The 15,478-nt window shown below is 36.5% G+C and overlaps 1 protein-coding gene across 1 annotated transcript; it reads left to right on the plus strand.

Moving 5' to 3' along the window:
* The first annotated feature begins 4,235 nt into the window (after positions 1 to 4,235).
* On the plus strand, positions 4,236 to 9,575 carry strit1 (small transmembrane regulator of ion transport 1). Its single transcript, XM_031902525.1, has 3 exons — positions 4,236 to 4,367; positions 9,056 to 9,155; positions 9,460 to 9,575. Exons 1-2 carry the CDS (start codon positions 4,355 to 4,357, stop codon positions 9,148 to 9,150), a joined length of 108 nt encoding a protein of 35 aa, XP_031758385.1. The 5' UTR covers positions 4,236 to 4,354; the 3' UTR covers positions 9,151 to 9,155; positions 9,460 to 9,575.
* The last annotated feature ends 5,903 nt before the right edge of the window (positions 9,576 to 15,478 follow it).

Consider the following 15,478-nt stretch of genomic DNA (forward strand, 5'->3'; position numbering starts at 1 on the left):
CTAATTATATTAACTTTTATAAGGGCCCAATGCTCTCTAGACTACTAACTAATGAGCTGTATGATTTTAAATAGAATATAGCAATAATATGGAGCTAGCATATACCAAAGAAAAGCATCAAGGGGCTGGATAAAAGACACAGTCCACACACTTGTATGTAATTTCTACTTCCAGAATGTTTGAAAGTTGGCACATTACTTGTTTCTAATATAAAACTTTGCATGTGCTGCTGTACAGAGATGTTTTACACATATATTCTTAGAAACGACCTTTGTAGAAACCACCAAACCTTGGAAAGCTCCCAGTTTTTTTTTAATGTAACATTGTTTGAAGTACATATCTAATGAGGCTTCGGCTCTGTGCAAACAACAACAATAGGATAGAATATCACACAGGGGGTCTGATGGAGTACAATACAGACTAACGGACATTTTTAAGGACTTTACAAAGGAACAGTAGCAAAACACAGCAAAATAATAATGCAACAAAAGTGTTTGTAAAATAATATTTTAAAGTTATACATCCTTAATTGTTTTCATTGGATACATAGGAATTTAGATGTGTGAAATGATTTGGTATGCCAAACTATAGAGCCACGTGACAAAACTGGAAAACTTGTCAGGGAACTGGGAAATGAGGTTCAGTTTTGATGAGTGGAAAGTTATGCACTTTGGTAGAAATAATATAAATGCAAGTTATGCACTAAATGGTAGTGTTTTGGGGGGATCCTTAATTGAGAAGGATCGAGGGGTTTTTGTAGATAACAAGTTGTCTAATTCCAGTCAGTGTCATTCTGTGGCTACTAAAGCAAATAAAGTGCTGTCTTGTATAAAAAAGGGCATTGACTCAAGGGATGAGAACATAATTTTGCCCCTTTATAGGTCCCTGGTAAGGCCTCACCTTGAGTATGCAGTGCAGTTTTGGGCTCCAGTCCTTAAGAAGGATATTAATGAGCTGGAGAGAGTGCAGAGACGTGCAACTAAACTGGTAAAGGGGATGGAAGATTTAACTATGAGGTGAGACTGTCGAGGTTGGGGTTGTTTTCTTTGGAAAAGAGTTGCTTGCGAGGGGACATGATTACTCTGTACAAGTTCATTAGAGGGGATTATAGGCAGATGGGGGATGTTCTTTTTCCCCATAAAAACGATCAATGCACCAGAGCCCCCCCCCCCTCCTTTAGGTGTTTTTTCACGGTGAGGGCAGTGAGGTTGGGGAATGCCCTTCCTAGTGATGTTGTAATGGCAGATTCTGTTAATGCCTATAAGAGGGGCCTGGATGATTTCATAGTATCATAGTATCCAAGGCTATTGTGATACTAAAATCTAAAATAAGTATTGATATTGGTATATACAGATATATATGTGAGTGTCTAGATAGGTCGGTAAGAGTGAGTGATATGTATGTATGTATGTGCACTGGGGTTCACATGGAATGGTTGAATTTGATGGACTTAACTATGTAACTATGTCGTTAATTTAGACATTAAAGCATTTTAGGAATTTCTGCTGGAAAATCTCACCACATATTTCCATATTTTCAGAACAACAAAATAGCCAAATATGCAGGTAGACAGTAAGAAAAGGAACTATATCTAATAATGCAGGTCAGTAGAAAATTAGAAAAGGGATATTGCTGAAACAAATGCATCAGTGAAATACACCCCCCTCAGATATTAATAATTGTTTGTATATTCAGTGACTCATTGAGGGAAGTTGCCAGAATGTAGGAGGAGTAGGGTGGGATAGGGTGCACAGACTTTGCTTTGGAAAGCCTTGGTATATCAGTGGAAAGAATACCCAATAAACTCAAGTTCAAATACAGTAAGTTGGACACAATGCAATGAACATCTAAATTACTGTATATACCAGACCTTGCAAAACTGAACGAAAGAAAGCAAAAAATGAAGGGCATACGTAGCTATTGGTGCAGATCTCAGTTCGCTGAACTAGTTTATCAAAAGTTCTCTTCGTAAATTCCCAGGGCTGGAAAAGTCTGTCATTTCAAAACACTGGAAACTATTACAGGGTGAACTAAACATAGCTCCCATTCTAATGAACTCCCAGCAATGGCATATACACTTCCTAGAATGGCCTGTGACAAGCTGATGAGAGCTTATATTAAATCTGGATTTCAATATTCTTCAAAGCATTTAAGAAAACCAATAGAAAACCTCGACTGCAGAAGGTGTGTCCAGCCTTAGAGTATAATGATGGACATTATATTATTACAGCCTGGAACAGACATAACATATCCATTACTACAATTCTTAGCTGCAATTTATCTGTTGATGCATGCCTACACTATTGTGTGCTATTATACTTACATATACTTTACATTTATACAGTATGAGGTCAACATAAAGATATGGTGTGTACAAATCCCTGTGTGCATTAAGAATTTTGAAACGTATTCTCAGGAACAGAAGAGGCTGATAATACAACATATACTGTGGAAATGCTCTTCATGGGAAGAAACCCAAGATATAGGTGAGGGACCTGTCATATTGCTAGGAGTATTAAAATAATTAGTATTAACAGATCAAAATATTGATCCTAATATTGAAACCTAACTTTAACTTGCACAGTGTTTTGACTGATTATTCTACCAACACCTCACTAAGAAAGCAGCTTGACCAATTCCCATGCAATAAGGCATTTCATTCTGGTGTATTATGGACTTTGCTTACAGCTTTGAGTACAGCACTTTATGTGTGTGGTTTGTGTGAGTGTGTGTAATAGGGAGGAGCAATAGTGTTTATTGTTATTGAAGGTATCAGTGCTTGGCAACACAAGGTAAAGGGGCCAGCAGAACACAACATAAAATGAGGGAGGGGTAAGCACATAAAGGAACAACAACACTACGCAGGGTTTGTAATGCTTGTGCTACTGTTACACTGTTACATAGTAATGGATTTTAGCATGTTATTTCACACAGAGTGGTTTAAAAAAACATTTTTTTAAATATATTACTGTATCTCCCTGACTAGGTTAGTTGTAGTTGTATGAATATTCAAGAATATGATAGTAGTCTGGTTATATATTGGTTTTAGATCTGTCCAATGAAGGTTTTGGTAAATATTTAAAGGAAACCCACAGCTTAACAATGAAGTAGGATAGAAATGCTACATATTATATTTTGGCCTTCTGTACCAGCCCAAGGCAACCCCAGCCCTTTAGCAGGGAAGATCTGTGCCCCCAAAGATGCCCCAGTAGCCCCCCATCTTCTTTTCTGCTGATTCCCTGCACACGCTCTGTGCTGACATCACTTACTGAGCTTAGGGACTGACTCACAAAATACTGTGTATATAAATAGGATTAACTGTCAGTATATAAGGCTGATTAGTAATTAATACAGATAATTACTACATGGCAGCTCAAAAACCAGTGCTATTAGCATCAGACTTTAGTAATTAGCCCCATAGCACCAGCTTATATTACAGGCCTCATTTTCAGCTTGGTAATTGTGACTATCCCTTAGCTTAGCTTCTCAACAGCTGCCCAAAGAACACTGAGCATGTGTATGTAACTGAAACTCCTAGCAAAATCCAAGATGGTGAGCTCCTATACACAAATTTGAAGGCCCTAAATATTACTGTTATAGAGATTCTTAAACTTTTGGCTGGTGGTGTAAGTTCAGTATATAAAATACCACATCTTTACCCATATTTGTTTTTAGGGTTTAGTTCTCCTTTAATAAATAAGAGGGAGTGTCTGCAAACAGTAAGTCATCACAGTCCAAGGGGGGCTCAGGTGCTGTGCCCTGAGCCCTCAGCTGAAGGAGTGGATTTCATCCGGAAGGAAAAAGATCAGGCACTCAAATGAGCAACTCTCCAGACAGGCGTGTAGAAGAAGTCCCAAAATGTTATTTTGCACACCCAAAATCACATTTAGTCATATCGAGCTTAGTTCTCCTTTAAACAATAAACAGATAATTTATTAACTGTTCCTGTATGGGTAAAGCACACTGAATACACAAGTTATCTCACATATATTTTACAACTTATGCAAAATATTCAATATGAAAAAAAAGTTAGAGAAAAAAATATTAAAAATATTAAAAAGCAAATATATTTTTGTTCACATTATGCGGTGCCGAGATAAAAAATTAAGTACCCAGTCATCAATTTTGTTACCTAAAAGTTACCCTTATTTGTATGTGTCGCTTTAAGTTTCAGCCAAACTAAACCAACCTCTGTGCCCTCTAATGATTAACAGCACAAGTGGTAACACTGAAGCCAGCAGCTGCCAGGCATTCTTGCATTAGCTATATTTAAAGCTTTTAAGGAGCACTGAAATCATATCTGGAGCTAAGCCGACAATACCTGGGTAACACAATAGATCTTAGAGGGATAATAATGGAAGAAACAGGTAAGAAATTCTATAAAATATTTTTATGATTGTTAGAAGTTTAGAAGGTAGATGGGGTTGTAGGGAATTTGCATTCTGTACCAGACTGAGCAAAGCAAAGGCTTGGGTTATTTTAACTTACCACTCAACATTTAATGGTATAATGGAATGATCTTTCTGCGAGACTGCAGTACATGGAAGAGCTTGTTAAAGGAAGATTCTTCCAGGAAAGGAATTACAGGTATGGGATCCCTTATCCAGAAACCTGTTATCTAGAAAGTTCCAAATTAGGGAAAGGCCATCTCTCCATTATAAGCAAATAATTCTAATTTTATTAAATGATTTCCTTTTTCTCTGTAATAATAAAACAGTACCTTGTACTTGATCCCAACTAAGATATAATTAATCCTTATTGGATGCAAAACCACCCCATTGGGTTTATTCAATATTTAAATTATTTTGAACACACTTAAGTTATGGAGATCCCTTATCCGGAAAACCCCAGGTCCCAAGCATTTTGGATAACAGGTCCCATACCTGTACGAGTCCAAAAAATAATTACATTTCTTAACTCTTACAGCAGAATGTACTGTATGCAAAACATTGTCCTCCCAAGTACAAAAAAAGGAAACATTTGTCATTATATTATACATTCTAGTTTCCATCATTTCATTTGTAATCATTGCATTTAGGCATGGATTTATTTTTATGGTTTTATATGGCATCAATTTGAATGTCTTAGCAAAGCAATTTTTTAAAATTATTGAACATAAACTTATATATATATATATATATATATATATGAATATAAGACACTGCCAGTTACTCAGCCTATAACCCTTTGATAAATTGGAAATTAATGTTTTTGCTCATTTTTCAATTTAATTTGAATTACATGAATTTGCAGTTTTACTATTAACCATCAGTGATACAGACAAAAATATAGAATGCAAAATAGTGCTCAAAATACTTTTTGCCCATATTTTGGCAATATATTTTTTAGTTGGCTGACATAGTATTTATATATCTGTATTCTTATTTACACTACTTGTATACACAGTGCTATATGCAAACAGAAGTTTGGAATGACGGATGCTACAACAATGAGCCGGCCACTGCTCTTATACATATTAAAGGGGTTGTTCTCAGTTTATTACCTTTTAGTACGGTGTAGAGCAGTGATCCCCAACCAATGGCTCGGGAGCAACATGGTGCTCATCAACCCCTTGGATGTTGCTCCCGGTGGCCTCAAAGCAGGTGCTCATTTTAAATATCTGGCTTAAAGGTAAGTTTTTGTTGCATAAAGACCAGGTGTACTGCCAAACAGAGCCTCCAGTAGGCTGCCAGTCCACATAGGAGCTACCAAATAGCCAATTGCAGCCCTTATTTGGCACCTCAGGTACATTTCCCATGCTTGTGTTGCTCCCCAACTCTTTTTACAGAATGTGGCTCACAGGTAAAAAAAAAAGCTGGGGACCCCTGGTGTAGACATTGATATTCTGAGATGATTTGCAATTGGTCTTCATTTTTTATTGTTTGTGGTTTTTCAGTAATTCATCTTATTGTTCATCAACTCACCGGTTGCCTTATCAACCAGGCAGTTGAGAGACTATTTTATAATTAATTAAAAAAGGTACTAAATAGAATGACAAGTAGGGAAACATAACAATAATACAATTGTAAACATACAAAGCAATAATTTCTGGCTGTCGGGGTCAGTGACCCTTATTTGAAAACTAAAAATATGTAGAATGTGAAGGCAAATAATTCAAAACCTATAAAAAAAAATAATGAAGACCAAATGCAAAGTTACTAGGAGAAGGACATTCTATAACATGCTAAAAGATAACATAAAGGTGAACCACCCCTTTATCAGCAAAAGTTAAAGTATTGAGTACTTGCCTTGAATTTACCCTTAACGAGCTGAAAATGGTGTAAAAGTATCAATTATTCTACTTTTTTTACTTTTATGTCTTGGAATATAACCAAATAAAATTCTTTATGTATTAGGTGGAGGAAGGCAGCTCATTTATACACGTTTATAAAGACAATCACTTTTTTATGTTGTGTATAATATAAAGTTTCATAACTAGTAGTAACTATATCAATTATTCTGTTAATCTAATACTGGACACAGGAAGAAGTCAAGTGAGGAGTAGTAGATATAATAAATGTGTATATTTGCTGTAAAAGTGCACAGGGTGGAAAAAAGATTAAAATGACTTGGATTTCTCAATGGAGATAGTGAAGCCCTGACTAAATAAAGAAGGGTTGACTATGAACAGTTGTTGGAAAGCAGAATTAGATAACGATATGCTATGTATGATATTCTTGCCATGTCTAACTGAACTTCTCTAACTGAACGTATTTTATTCATAATCAGAATAAATGCTTGCTTTGCCTTTAGCCAGATTTGTTCATGTTATGGCTTCCTCTATATGAAAGCTATGCTGAGTCAATGACTTGAAAGGGATTGCACATTGCACTAGGGACAATCTTCAGCAGTTGCCTCTGCAGTTAACTTGATTTTCTTCATAATCCTGTCATCAGTTACCAAAAGTGCATTACTCCACCCGTCTCTTGCTCCTTGTGGAACAAATCAGAGGTCTGTAGCTTGCAGGGAAATTAAAATGAACTGTTAGTATAATATAGACAGTGATAATCTGAGACAATTTGCAACTGGTTTTTTATTTTTTGCTGTTTCCCAGTTATTTAGCAAAATGGACTAAATAGAAGAATAAGTATTACAAAGTAACAATAACAATTAAATTGTAGCCTCAAGGAACAATCGTTTTTGGACTGCTGGGGTGACTCCTATATGAAATCTGAAAAGGGGCAAGAGGACAAAGGCAAAACATTTAAATTGTTTTTGAAAAAATGAAGACCAACTGCAAAATTGCTAGGAGCAGGACATTCTATAAGTTAGTAAGTTTATTTAAGGTGAACCACCTCTTTAAAGTGCTTAGCAGAAAAAGCCATAAAAAGGAATTGCCCACAGAGACTTCAGAGTATAAATCAGACCTTAAAATGAATCAGCTTGCAGCACCCAGGGGTGCATAATATCCAGGCTATTTGGATCTTAAGAACTACATTAAGTATAGGTATCAGAAAACACAGTTTATATATGTGTGTATAGATAAGTCAGTATAAGTGCTGTATATATGCACCAAGGCTCGTTTGATGGGGTTGAATTTGATGGACTTTTTTTCTCAACACAAATTAACTATGTAAATAAATGTTACTATGTGTGTAATATTATGCGTCACATGTCTTGTCCAGCAATAAGGACCATTTAAAATATACACTGTAGGGACCATTAACAGAACAGTAGGATTTTTTTTCCAATTATGTTTTTTTAGCGCTAAGTGACAGAAAAAAAGTGTTGGATTTTTCGGGATTTCCTATGCATCAAAACAGTTACAAATCTCATCCCAACAATTTGCCAGCTAAAACCTGCCGAGATCATGTGGAAGTCAATGGCAAATGGAAGATCTTTCTTTTGAGTTTATACAAATTTTTAAAAATGAAATAAGTTAGTTTTAGTAAATGTGCCTCTACAGTATACCTTGATATGGTTTTATTACATTTAACAGTTTGGACTGTTAGCCACTAAGGTGTGAACTTTCTTATTCTATGATTTGCTACAGATCAGTTCCCCAGGTCATTACACAGAGGCAAGGATACACCTGCATCACATGCTTGCACACATACACATCAATCAGGGGGTTAATGGGTTACGATCATTTCTGTTCATATCCATTTCCCAAAAAGGCTGTGCATTTGTTCCCTTAGCCTTGCTAAGCTTTCTTATAATCTATTAATCACTCTGATTAGTGATGAGGGAATCTGTTCTGTTTCCGTGGCTACTATTTTGTCGCCCGCGGCTATTATTTCGTTGCGTGGCTATTATTTTGTCGCGCGGCTATTCTTTTGATGCCCACGACTATTCTTTTTTTACACCGGCGACAGTTTTTGGACGTGCGGCGAATTTTTCCACGGTGAATTTTTTCATCCGTTTCGCAAAACAATCCGTCAATGGTGAAACGCGGAAATTCGCCGCAAATCCATGCCTGTCAAAACATTTCGCACATCACTAACTCTGATCATGTATCAAGAAGAGATGGATACAGAGACTATGTGGGTCTGACCAGATCTTTGACCAATGTAATATAATTAAAATAAAGATACAGTAGCTAGACAGTCAAAGCACAACAAACCTACTGCTTTTTAAAGTAAAATGGCACTTGATATTTTCAAATGACTGTAGCCAGTCAGCCCAATTAAACTGCAGGTGGCGATGTTGTTTCAAATGTAATTATATTAGCGTTTTTAAAACTACCAATATCTAAAAAATCTAGAAGAAAAATTATGTAAAATTCAGAAGAACTGAGAAAAGCAATTTTAGATGAATTTGTTTAGAGAATTTTATTAAGCACATAAGTAGTAAGTCCTATGCATTTTGACCAAGTAGAAAGCCAGAGATGTCAGGTGCCACATCATCCTACCTGCTGATTGGTTCTTATAGGTTTGTTATAGCCTTTGAAATGTTTATCACATTAACTCCTTAGAGTTATTTTTGACATTAGCAATTAACAAGATGACAGTTTATATGCCAAGGTTATTTCCAAATGCTTGTCAAAAAGACTAGAAAAAAACGCACCCACCTTAAATGAATCTTAAAATGTTTAGACTGTTTGCTCTTCCTGCAGGAATAATGGCATACAAAAAGTTCCTTGTCCCTGTATTACTGGGTGTCGGATGGATTGCTGGTTGTGTATTGATGATCTATGTTGTTTTCTCATGATAACAGTAAGTAATGTGTGTGGGGTGGAGGAATACATCAATTCACTTATGTAAAATGTCTTTCCAGCCATTAATAATAATAATAATAATAATAATAATAATAATAAATAACTATTTGCTATTTTCAGAATTATCCACAGCTCTGTAAGTAGAATTAAAATCATTGCATGATAGTCACCATTTTATTAGATGAGTATATAACACTTTTCACAATATCACCCCAGTTCTGGTATTAAGCACACCTACAGTATGGTGCACAATCATTCCCAGTAATCTACTTATTAGGCAATGTATTTGTTTTCTGTTGTAGGAGAGATGATCTCATGAGAGACAGAAAGAACTGGCTGTCAAAAGAACAACACTGATGTCTGCAAAGTTCTCTACAGTCCTGGAATGTTACCTCACAATAAAACAATTATTTAGCAATGTGCCTTGGTTTCTACATGATAATTACATGATGCTATAAAAGTAAAGATCTATTTATTATAAAAAACCTCATTCAGAGTTGCTCTTTCAATAGTATGTTGGATGATATAGAGAGATCCTGGCTTGATTACTAGAAAAGCAGTGTTGGACTGGCCCACCAGGATTATTATTATTATTATTATTAACATTTATTTATAAAGCGCCAACATATTCCGCAGCGCTGTACAATAAGTGGGTTTCATGCATTGGACATACAGAGTAACATATAAAGCAATCAATAACCGATACAAGGGGTGAAGAGAGCCCTGCCCAAAAGAGCTTACAGTCTACCAGGAAAACTCCCGGTGGGCCCAGGTGTCAGTGGGCCCTTTTGCTTCTAACTATTTAGCCTATTTCATGGTCATTCCCTATTTCTGTGTGGGAACAAGGAAGCTTGATAGATGGAAGATCAGAGTTTAGTATGTAAAGAAAAGAGACTAGGAGAATAAAGAGTTTGAGGGAGGAGAGAAGGAATTAAAGTTCTGAGAGTAGGACCATGTTCCAGGGTTTTCTGGTGGGCCCCTGCCATCTCAGTCCGACACTGTAGAAAAGTAATGGATTGTGGGGACTCAAAAACTGTATTTCATAGATGATGGGGGATGTTAGGGGAAGACATATGAAAGATTAAACTGGGGGTGGTAGAAGAATTGAAAGCATACTAAAGGTGTTAGCATTTGGCGCAGCTCAGCAGCAGTGCTGGGCACTAACAACCTTCTGAAACCTTATGTCCTAATGCAAATTGCATGTGGGGATAAAGGATTCAGATGATTATTTCTTGCACTTAAAGAAATCGAAAAAAAAAATTGTTAACTCATTTTTCTGTAGATCTGGCCTTGTCTGCCCACTTAACCCTCCTCCTTGCTTAGAACCCCCTCCCCCTTGCATACTTTAATTATTACTAATTGCATTATGTCATAATGCAAACTTAGCAACTGTCTGCGCTGATATAGCAAAGCCTGGTGATGTGGGGAATATGTTGATGCCATTTTTACACCACATAGTAAATCTGCCCCATAATAAATGCTCTGACTATTATAATGCTATAATGCTATGTACATCTGACTGTTATGGTGTCACACTGTGCGAGGTTTGTCATAATACATTATTTAGTCAGACATGTTGGTGCAACTAATGTATGCCCTGATTGTTATGATGTATTGCCTGGCCAGGTATCCCATTTCAATAACCAATTATGCAAAGTCTAGCCAAGCATAACTATAAAACTGCCTGCCTATTGTAATATATATATATATTGTATAATAAAGTATCATGTAGCCAGGCTAAGAGAAAAACACAGAAAGTATCCTCTAGCTCTTATGATATTATAATGCTTTGTCTCTAGCAAGCATAACTATACAACTCTCTGCCTGACTATTATAATATATCATACTGTATCCTCTAGCCTGGCTTAGCATAATAGCACATAACTCATGCTCTACCTAATGATGTTATAATACTAGCCAGGTATTAGTACTAATTAGGGGACTATTTATTATGCTGTGTAAAATGAAATTTGCCAAGTAAACAATGTAAAATGCTGTGCAAAATAAATGGCAAAATTATCAAGGTGTGTGTTTTATTTTACACCATCTGAATGTCAGTTTTGATGCCGTTACTTTACATCACTTTAGACCCTGTTGTGGAAGTACGTTCCGGTAGAAGTCGCTCTAATTAAAAATGTGTAAAAAAATTAGCCTGGCAAATTCTGTTGCTGTTTTTTACACTGCATAATAAATCTGACATATAAAACTGACCTGCTTAGAACAGTCCATTCTGCCCTTTGCAGCAGCGATGAGCACTTACCACCTCTCCAAATATTTTAACTTGATACAAATGTAATGCAGGGAGAAAGGATTTAGACAATTATATTCCTACACTGGAACAAATATTGATTTCTTTTTAAAGATTGATAATTATATCCTCATCTATCCCTGTGTCAATCCATTTGCTCTTGTATTAAACTGGTTCAGGGTTTTATATGTAGTTTTTAAATTGCTGTGATCAAATTTCGGAAATCTTAAGCATAAAAAAGTTCCTAATTGAATCTAAAAATGATAAATGCACATTGTTTGATATAAAGAGAAAGCAAAGGTGGTGCCACAAGATGGCACTGTGCTTCAGTTCTTCATATGAAATCATTGGAAATATTCTAACTTGACAACCACTCAACAATTCAGTTCTGTCACTTTAGCATCACTGCGGCAATAACATTCAGCTTCTTAATGGGCGCAAATGATAATATTAAAGAGTGACCCAAATCTACTTAATGTCAATATTTGGATGTAAATATTAATCAGTGAAGCTTTTGAGCTTTACAAAATCGTATGTAACCTTTTCCAGATTGATAGTCATCAGTTACTTTATGAGGATTTCATAAATATTTGCTGAGAAAAAAATAATTTTATTGCAACATAGTTTTAACAGTGGACTCCAGCTGAATACCCAGCAAAAAAAATGTAAACCACTTTCTAGCCAGCTACCTGGCTACAGTTGGATGAAAATGAATTGAGTGAGATACTTCTTGTGATGTTGTACTGTGGAGAAAGTGAAGTCAGTGAGTTCAAATCAACAGCAGGTGTCACTATTGTTTTATGTTAAACTGAAAACTGTTACTATCTTATAAATTAGGGAACAAAATCATGTCAAGTGCAAAAGTGCATAGAAAGGTGCTCTGAGCAATTTTACACCCATTTGTTTTGAGGGTTTACAATTCCCAGAATTCCTTTTGTTTCCTTTACAATAACTGAAACTATGCTGTGAGTATATGTTAGAAAGTGGTTTAGAGTTTTCTTTCCTTCTGCAAGCTGAATTTTTGAGCATTTGACTGGACTTCCATTTTAATATATTTCTTTGGATGTATCCGTAGTGGCCAGAGCTACCATATTTAGAGCTGTATTGGTGATATTTGGCTTTACATTTAGGGCCGTGCCACATGGAGAGATTAGTCGCGCCGCAAAAACAAATCTCGGTTGTCGCGGGCAAATAATCTCCCCATGCAAGAATGTAAATCGATTGACTAATCTTCCCGTGTGTCACGGCCCTTATGGAGGGTAACAGGTTACTGATAAAGTACTAGCAGACCAAAAAAATGCTGGCTACATGATACTCATTTGTCTTGTTAGGGCTCTGGCACACGGGGAGATTAGTTGCCTGCCGAAAAAGACTTGCGAGTCTTTTTCGGCGATTTCCCGAAATCGCCCCGCCGCTTCTGCCATCCCACCAGCGACTTACATGTTCGCCGGTGGGATGGCAGGGGAAGGCAACTCGGGGAGATTAGTCGCCCGAGAACAGGGAGTTTTGCCGCGGGCGACTAATCTCCCCGTGTGCCAGAGCCCTTAGGGTGAAGACACACAGAGCTAATAGTGAAAGCTATTTTTTTACAGCTACTAAATGCCAGAAAATCCCCAGCCATAGACAATACTGAGAATTACCTCTGCTAAAACACAAGTAGAGACAGTTATCAGTAAATGATCAGCATTGTCTATTTTAGTAGCCAAGACAAGTAGCTGCTACTAGTAACTCCATATGTCTTCCCCTTATGGAAGCACACAGATATTTCTTCATAATGTTACTTCTTCATGCAAAGTGTAGTAGAACTAACAGACCTACCGTAAGGGGCAATTCATTAAAAATAAATGCTGCCATTATGACTTTTTTTCACAATCATTGTTTTTTACCAGAATTTATTAACCAGAAAATGATAATCAAAGTTAGACCATCTTAAACCTGCAGACATGCCACAGAAGTCAATGGGAAGTATATTTTTACCATTTAGGCAAATTTATAAATAAAGTTTTTTATTAGTTGTGAGCCTCATGTGCTTTTTTATGCCCCACTCAGATTTGGGTCCTTTTAATCAGTGGCATAACTAGTAAGGGCCAGACCCCGCATGAAAACAGCTGGATCAAATATGTTTTTGTTGGTGTTGTTTATTGTACCAGTGCAGATTTACTGGCTGGTTAGGGAATGGGAACAAGAGTCCGTGGGGGTGGCTAAAAACAAGCAGCATGCATCTTTTAACACTGCAGCTGCCAGTCTTGATATGAAATACCATAGATTGTGAGATTATATTTTACATTTGATAGTAGGTCTGATAGATCTGTTTGAACAACAGGATTTAGCAAAATGTGAGATTAGAGTTTACCACAGAAAAAACTCAGTGCTAGTGCTAATTCAGTGTTATTCCCACAGATACCTTATGTTACTGATAGCTGTTTTGTACTACAGAGGGAATATTCAGAAAACATACGCTGACAGTAAGAAAGGATGGCAGTCTAATGGCTAGCGTTGCCACCTGGCTGGTATTTTACTGCCCTTGTTACTAAAAATGCTGCTTGATGTCAATGTTTTTAATAGGAAAGGAAGATAAAAATGGCCAATGTTATTAATAGGAAAAGAAGATAAAAACGTATGGAGGCCTGCATTTCCCCAGAATAGCTGACAACCCTACTTATGGCTGGAAAGAGCTGAATGTTAGGGCTGCAGCTGTAGATGTAATGTTCTATTGCAGAGAAACTAAAGCACAGAAATTGATGTTCATGCTGCATTTTGCTATTATATGCAGAAATTAGCCTTTACTTTCTAATGTACCGTTATGTAGTGAATGGTTTGTGCATTTATCTTACATGGTGCAGATGGCACACCTCTTACTTCAGCTGGGAAAACAATATGGTTGTTTGTACCAGGGAGAGGCCAGTTAATTAAGCTCCCACTGCATATACTTTATATACATAAAGTATATACAAGCCGGGATACAGGTCAAAATGTCCAAAAAGACATCTACAGCTGCCTGATGTTTTGGTGACAAGCATGCTCTAATTGCTACTGCTAATGTTTGGGTGGGGATTTGGTGGTTTTGATGCCATAATTTTAGCTTGTAGAGAGTGCAGCCGGCAAAACACATGTAACTGCTCTGTGTGCCATTGCCCATAAAGGCATGTCTTGGCCCAACTCTGCCTGTGGCTTTAATTGCTTATTCTAATGATCAGTAATCTAATTCCATCGGTAAGACATATTGAGCATCTACAGTGGTTGCTTTTCTTTCTTTGAAAGGAGCAATTTGTTATGTAGATGACATTAGGCTTCTGTAGGTTTATATAACAGAAGTGATTTTTCAATGTCAGACCTGTTTTTATGTGAAACCCATTTGCTACATTGCATTTAAATAGTTCTATACATTGCATAGTTCTTTTTATTTTCAAATACAGAATATTTTTTATATGAAAAAATATAAAATAGAACATTACTCAATGCATAATTATACTAATTCCTTGGAGTATTAAATTGAAGGACATTACACATTGAAACATCAAAACAGTAACTGTGCTAGGTGGGAAAAAGTCACAAATACTGAAGTTTTGATATGCTGACCTGACCAGCTTGTTTGTGTTTTTCCAATAAAATAAATCACATGCTGATATATGTTGGCTAGTATGCCATCATAATTCATTTTGTGCTAGACATTACTGGTCCAAATGTGATCAACAATTTAACTCCTTGCTGTTGAAATGTGTCTGATTTTGTGTCAGTAACATTTTTGCAAGAATTTTAATGTTACATTAACTTATACCAAACTACTACACTACTTATGGTATTGATCTTTAAAGATATCTCTTACAGGACCTGCTTATGTACAACAATGTGTTCACTTGGACCCCCCCCCCCCCCCCCAAGTTATTTATATGGAGGGTTTAATTAACTTTTAGAATAAATACACAAAAGTACTTGTGTTATTTAATACCCACCATCTGGTTAGCTTGCACCGGTGCTTATCAGCTACAGGAAGCTTACAGTACTAATAAAAAGCTGAATGAGCCTTCCCAAATGGAGACAGCTTGACCTGTAATGTCCTAGTACACTTCAAG

This window comes from Xenopus tropicalis, chromosome 5 (genome assembly GCF_000004195.4).
Source record: "Xenopus tropicalis strain Nigerian chromosome 5, UCB_Xtro_10.0, whole genome shotgun sequence".
In the NCBI taxonomy this organism is placed as follows: domain Eukaryota; kingdom Metazoa; phylum Chordata; class Amphibia; order Anura; family Pipidae; genus Xenopus; species Xenopus tropicalis.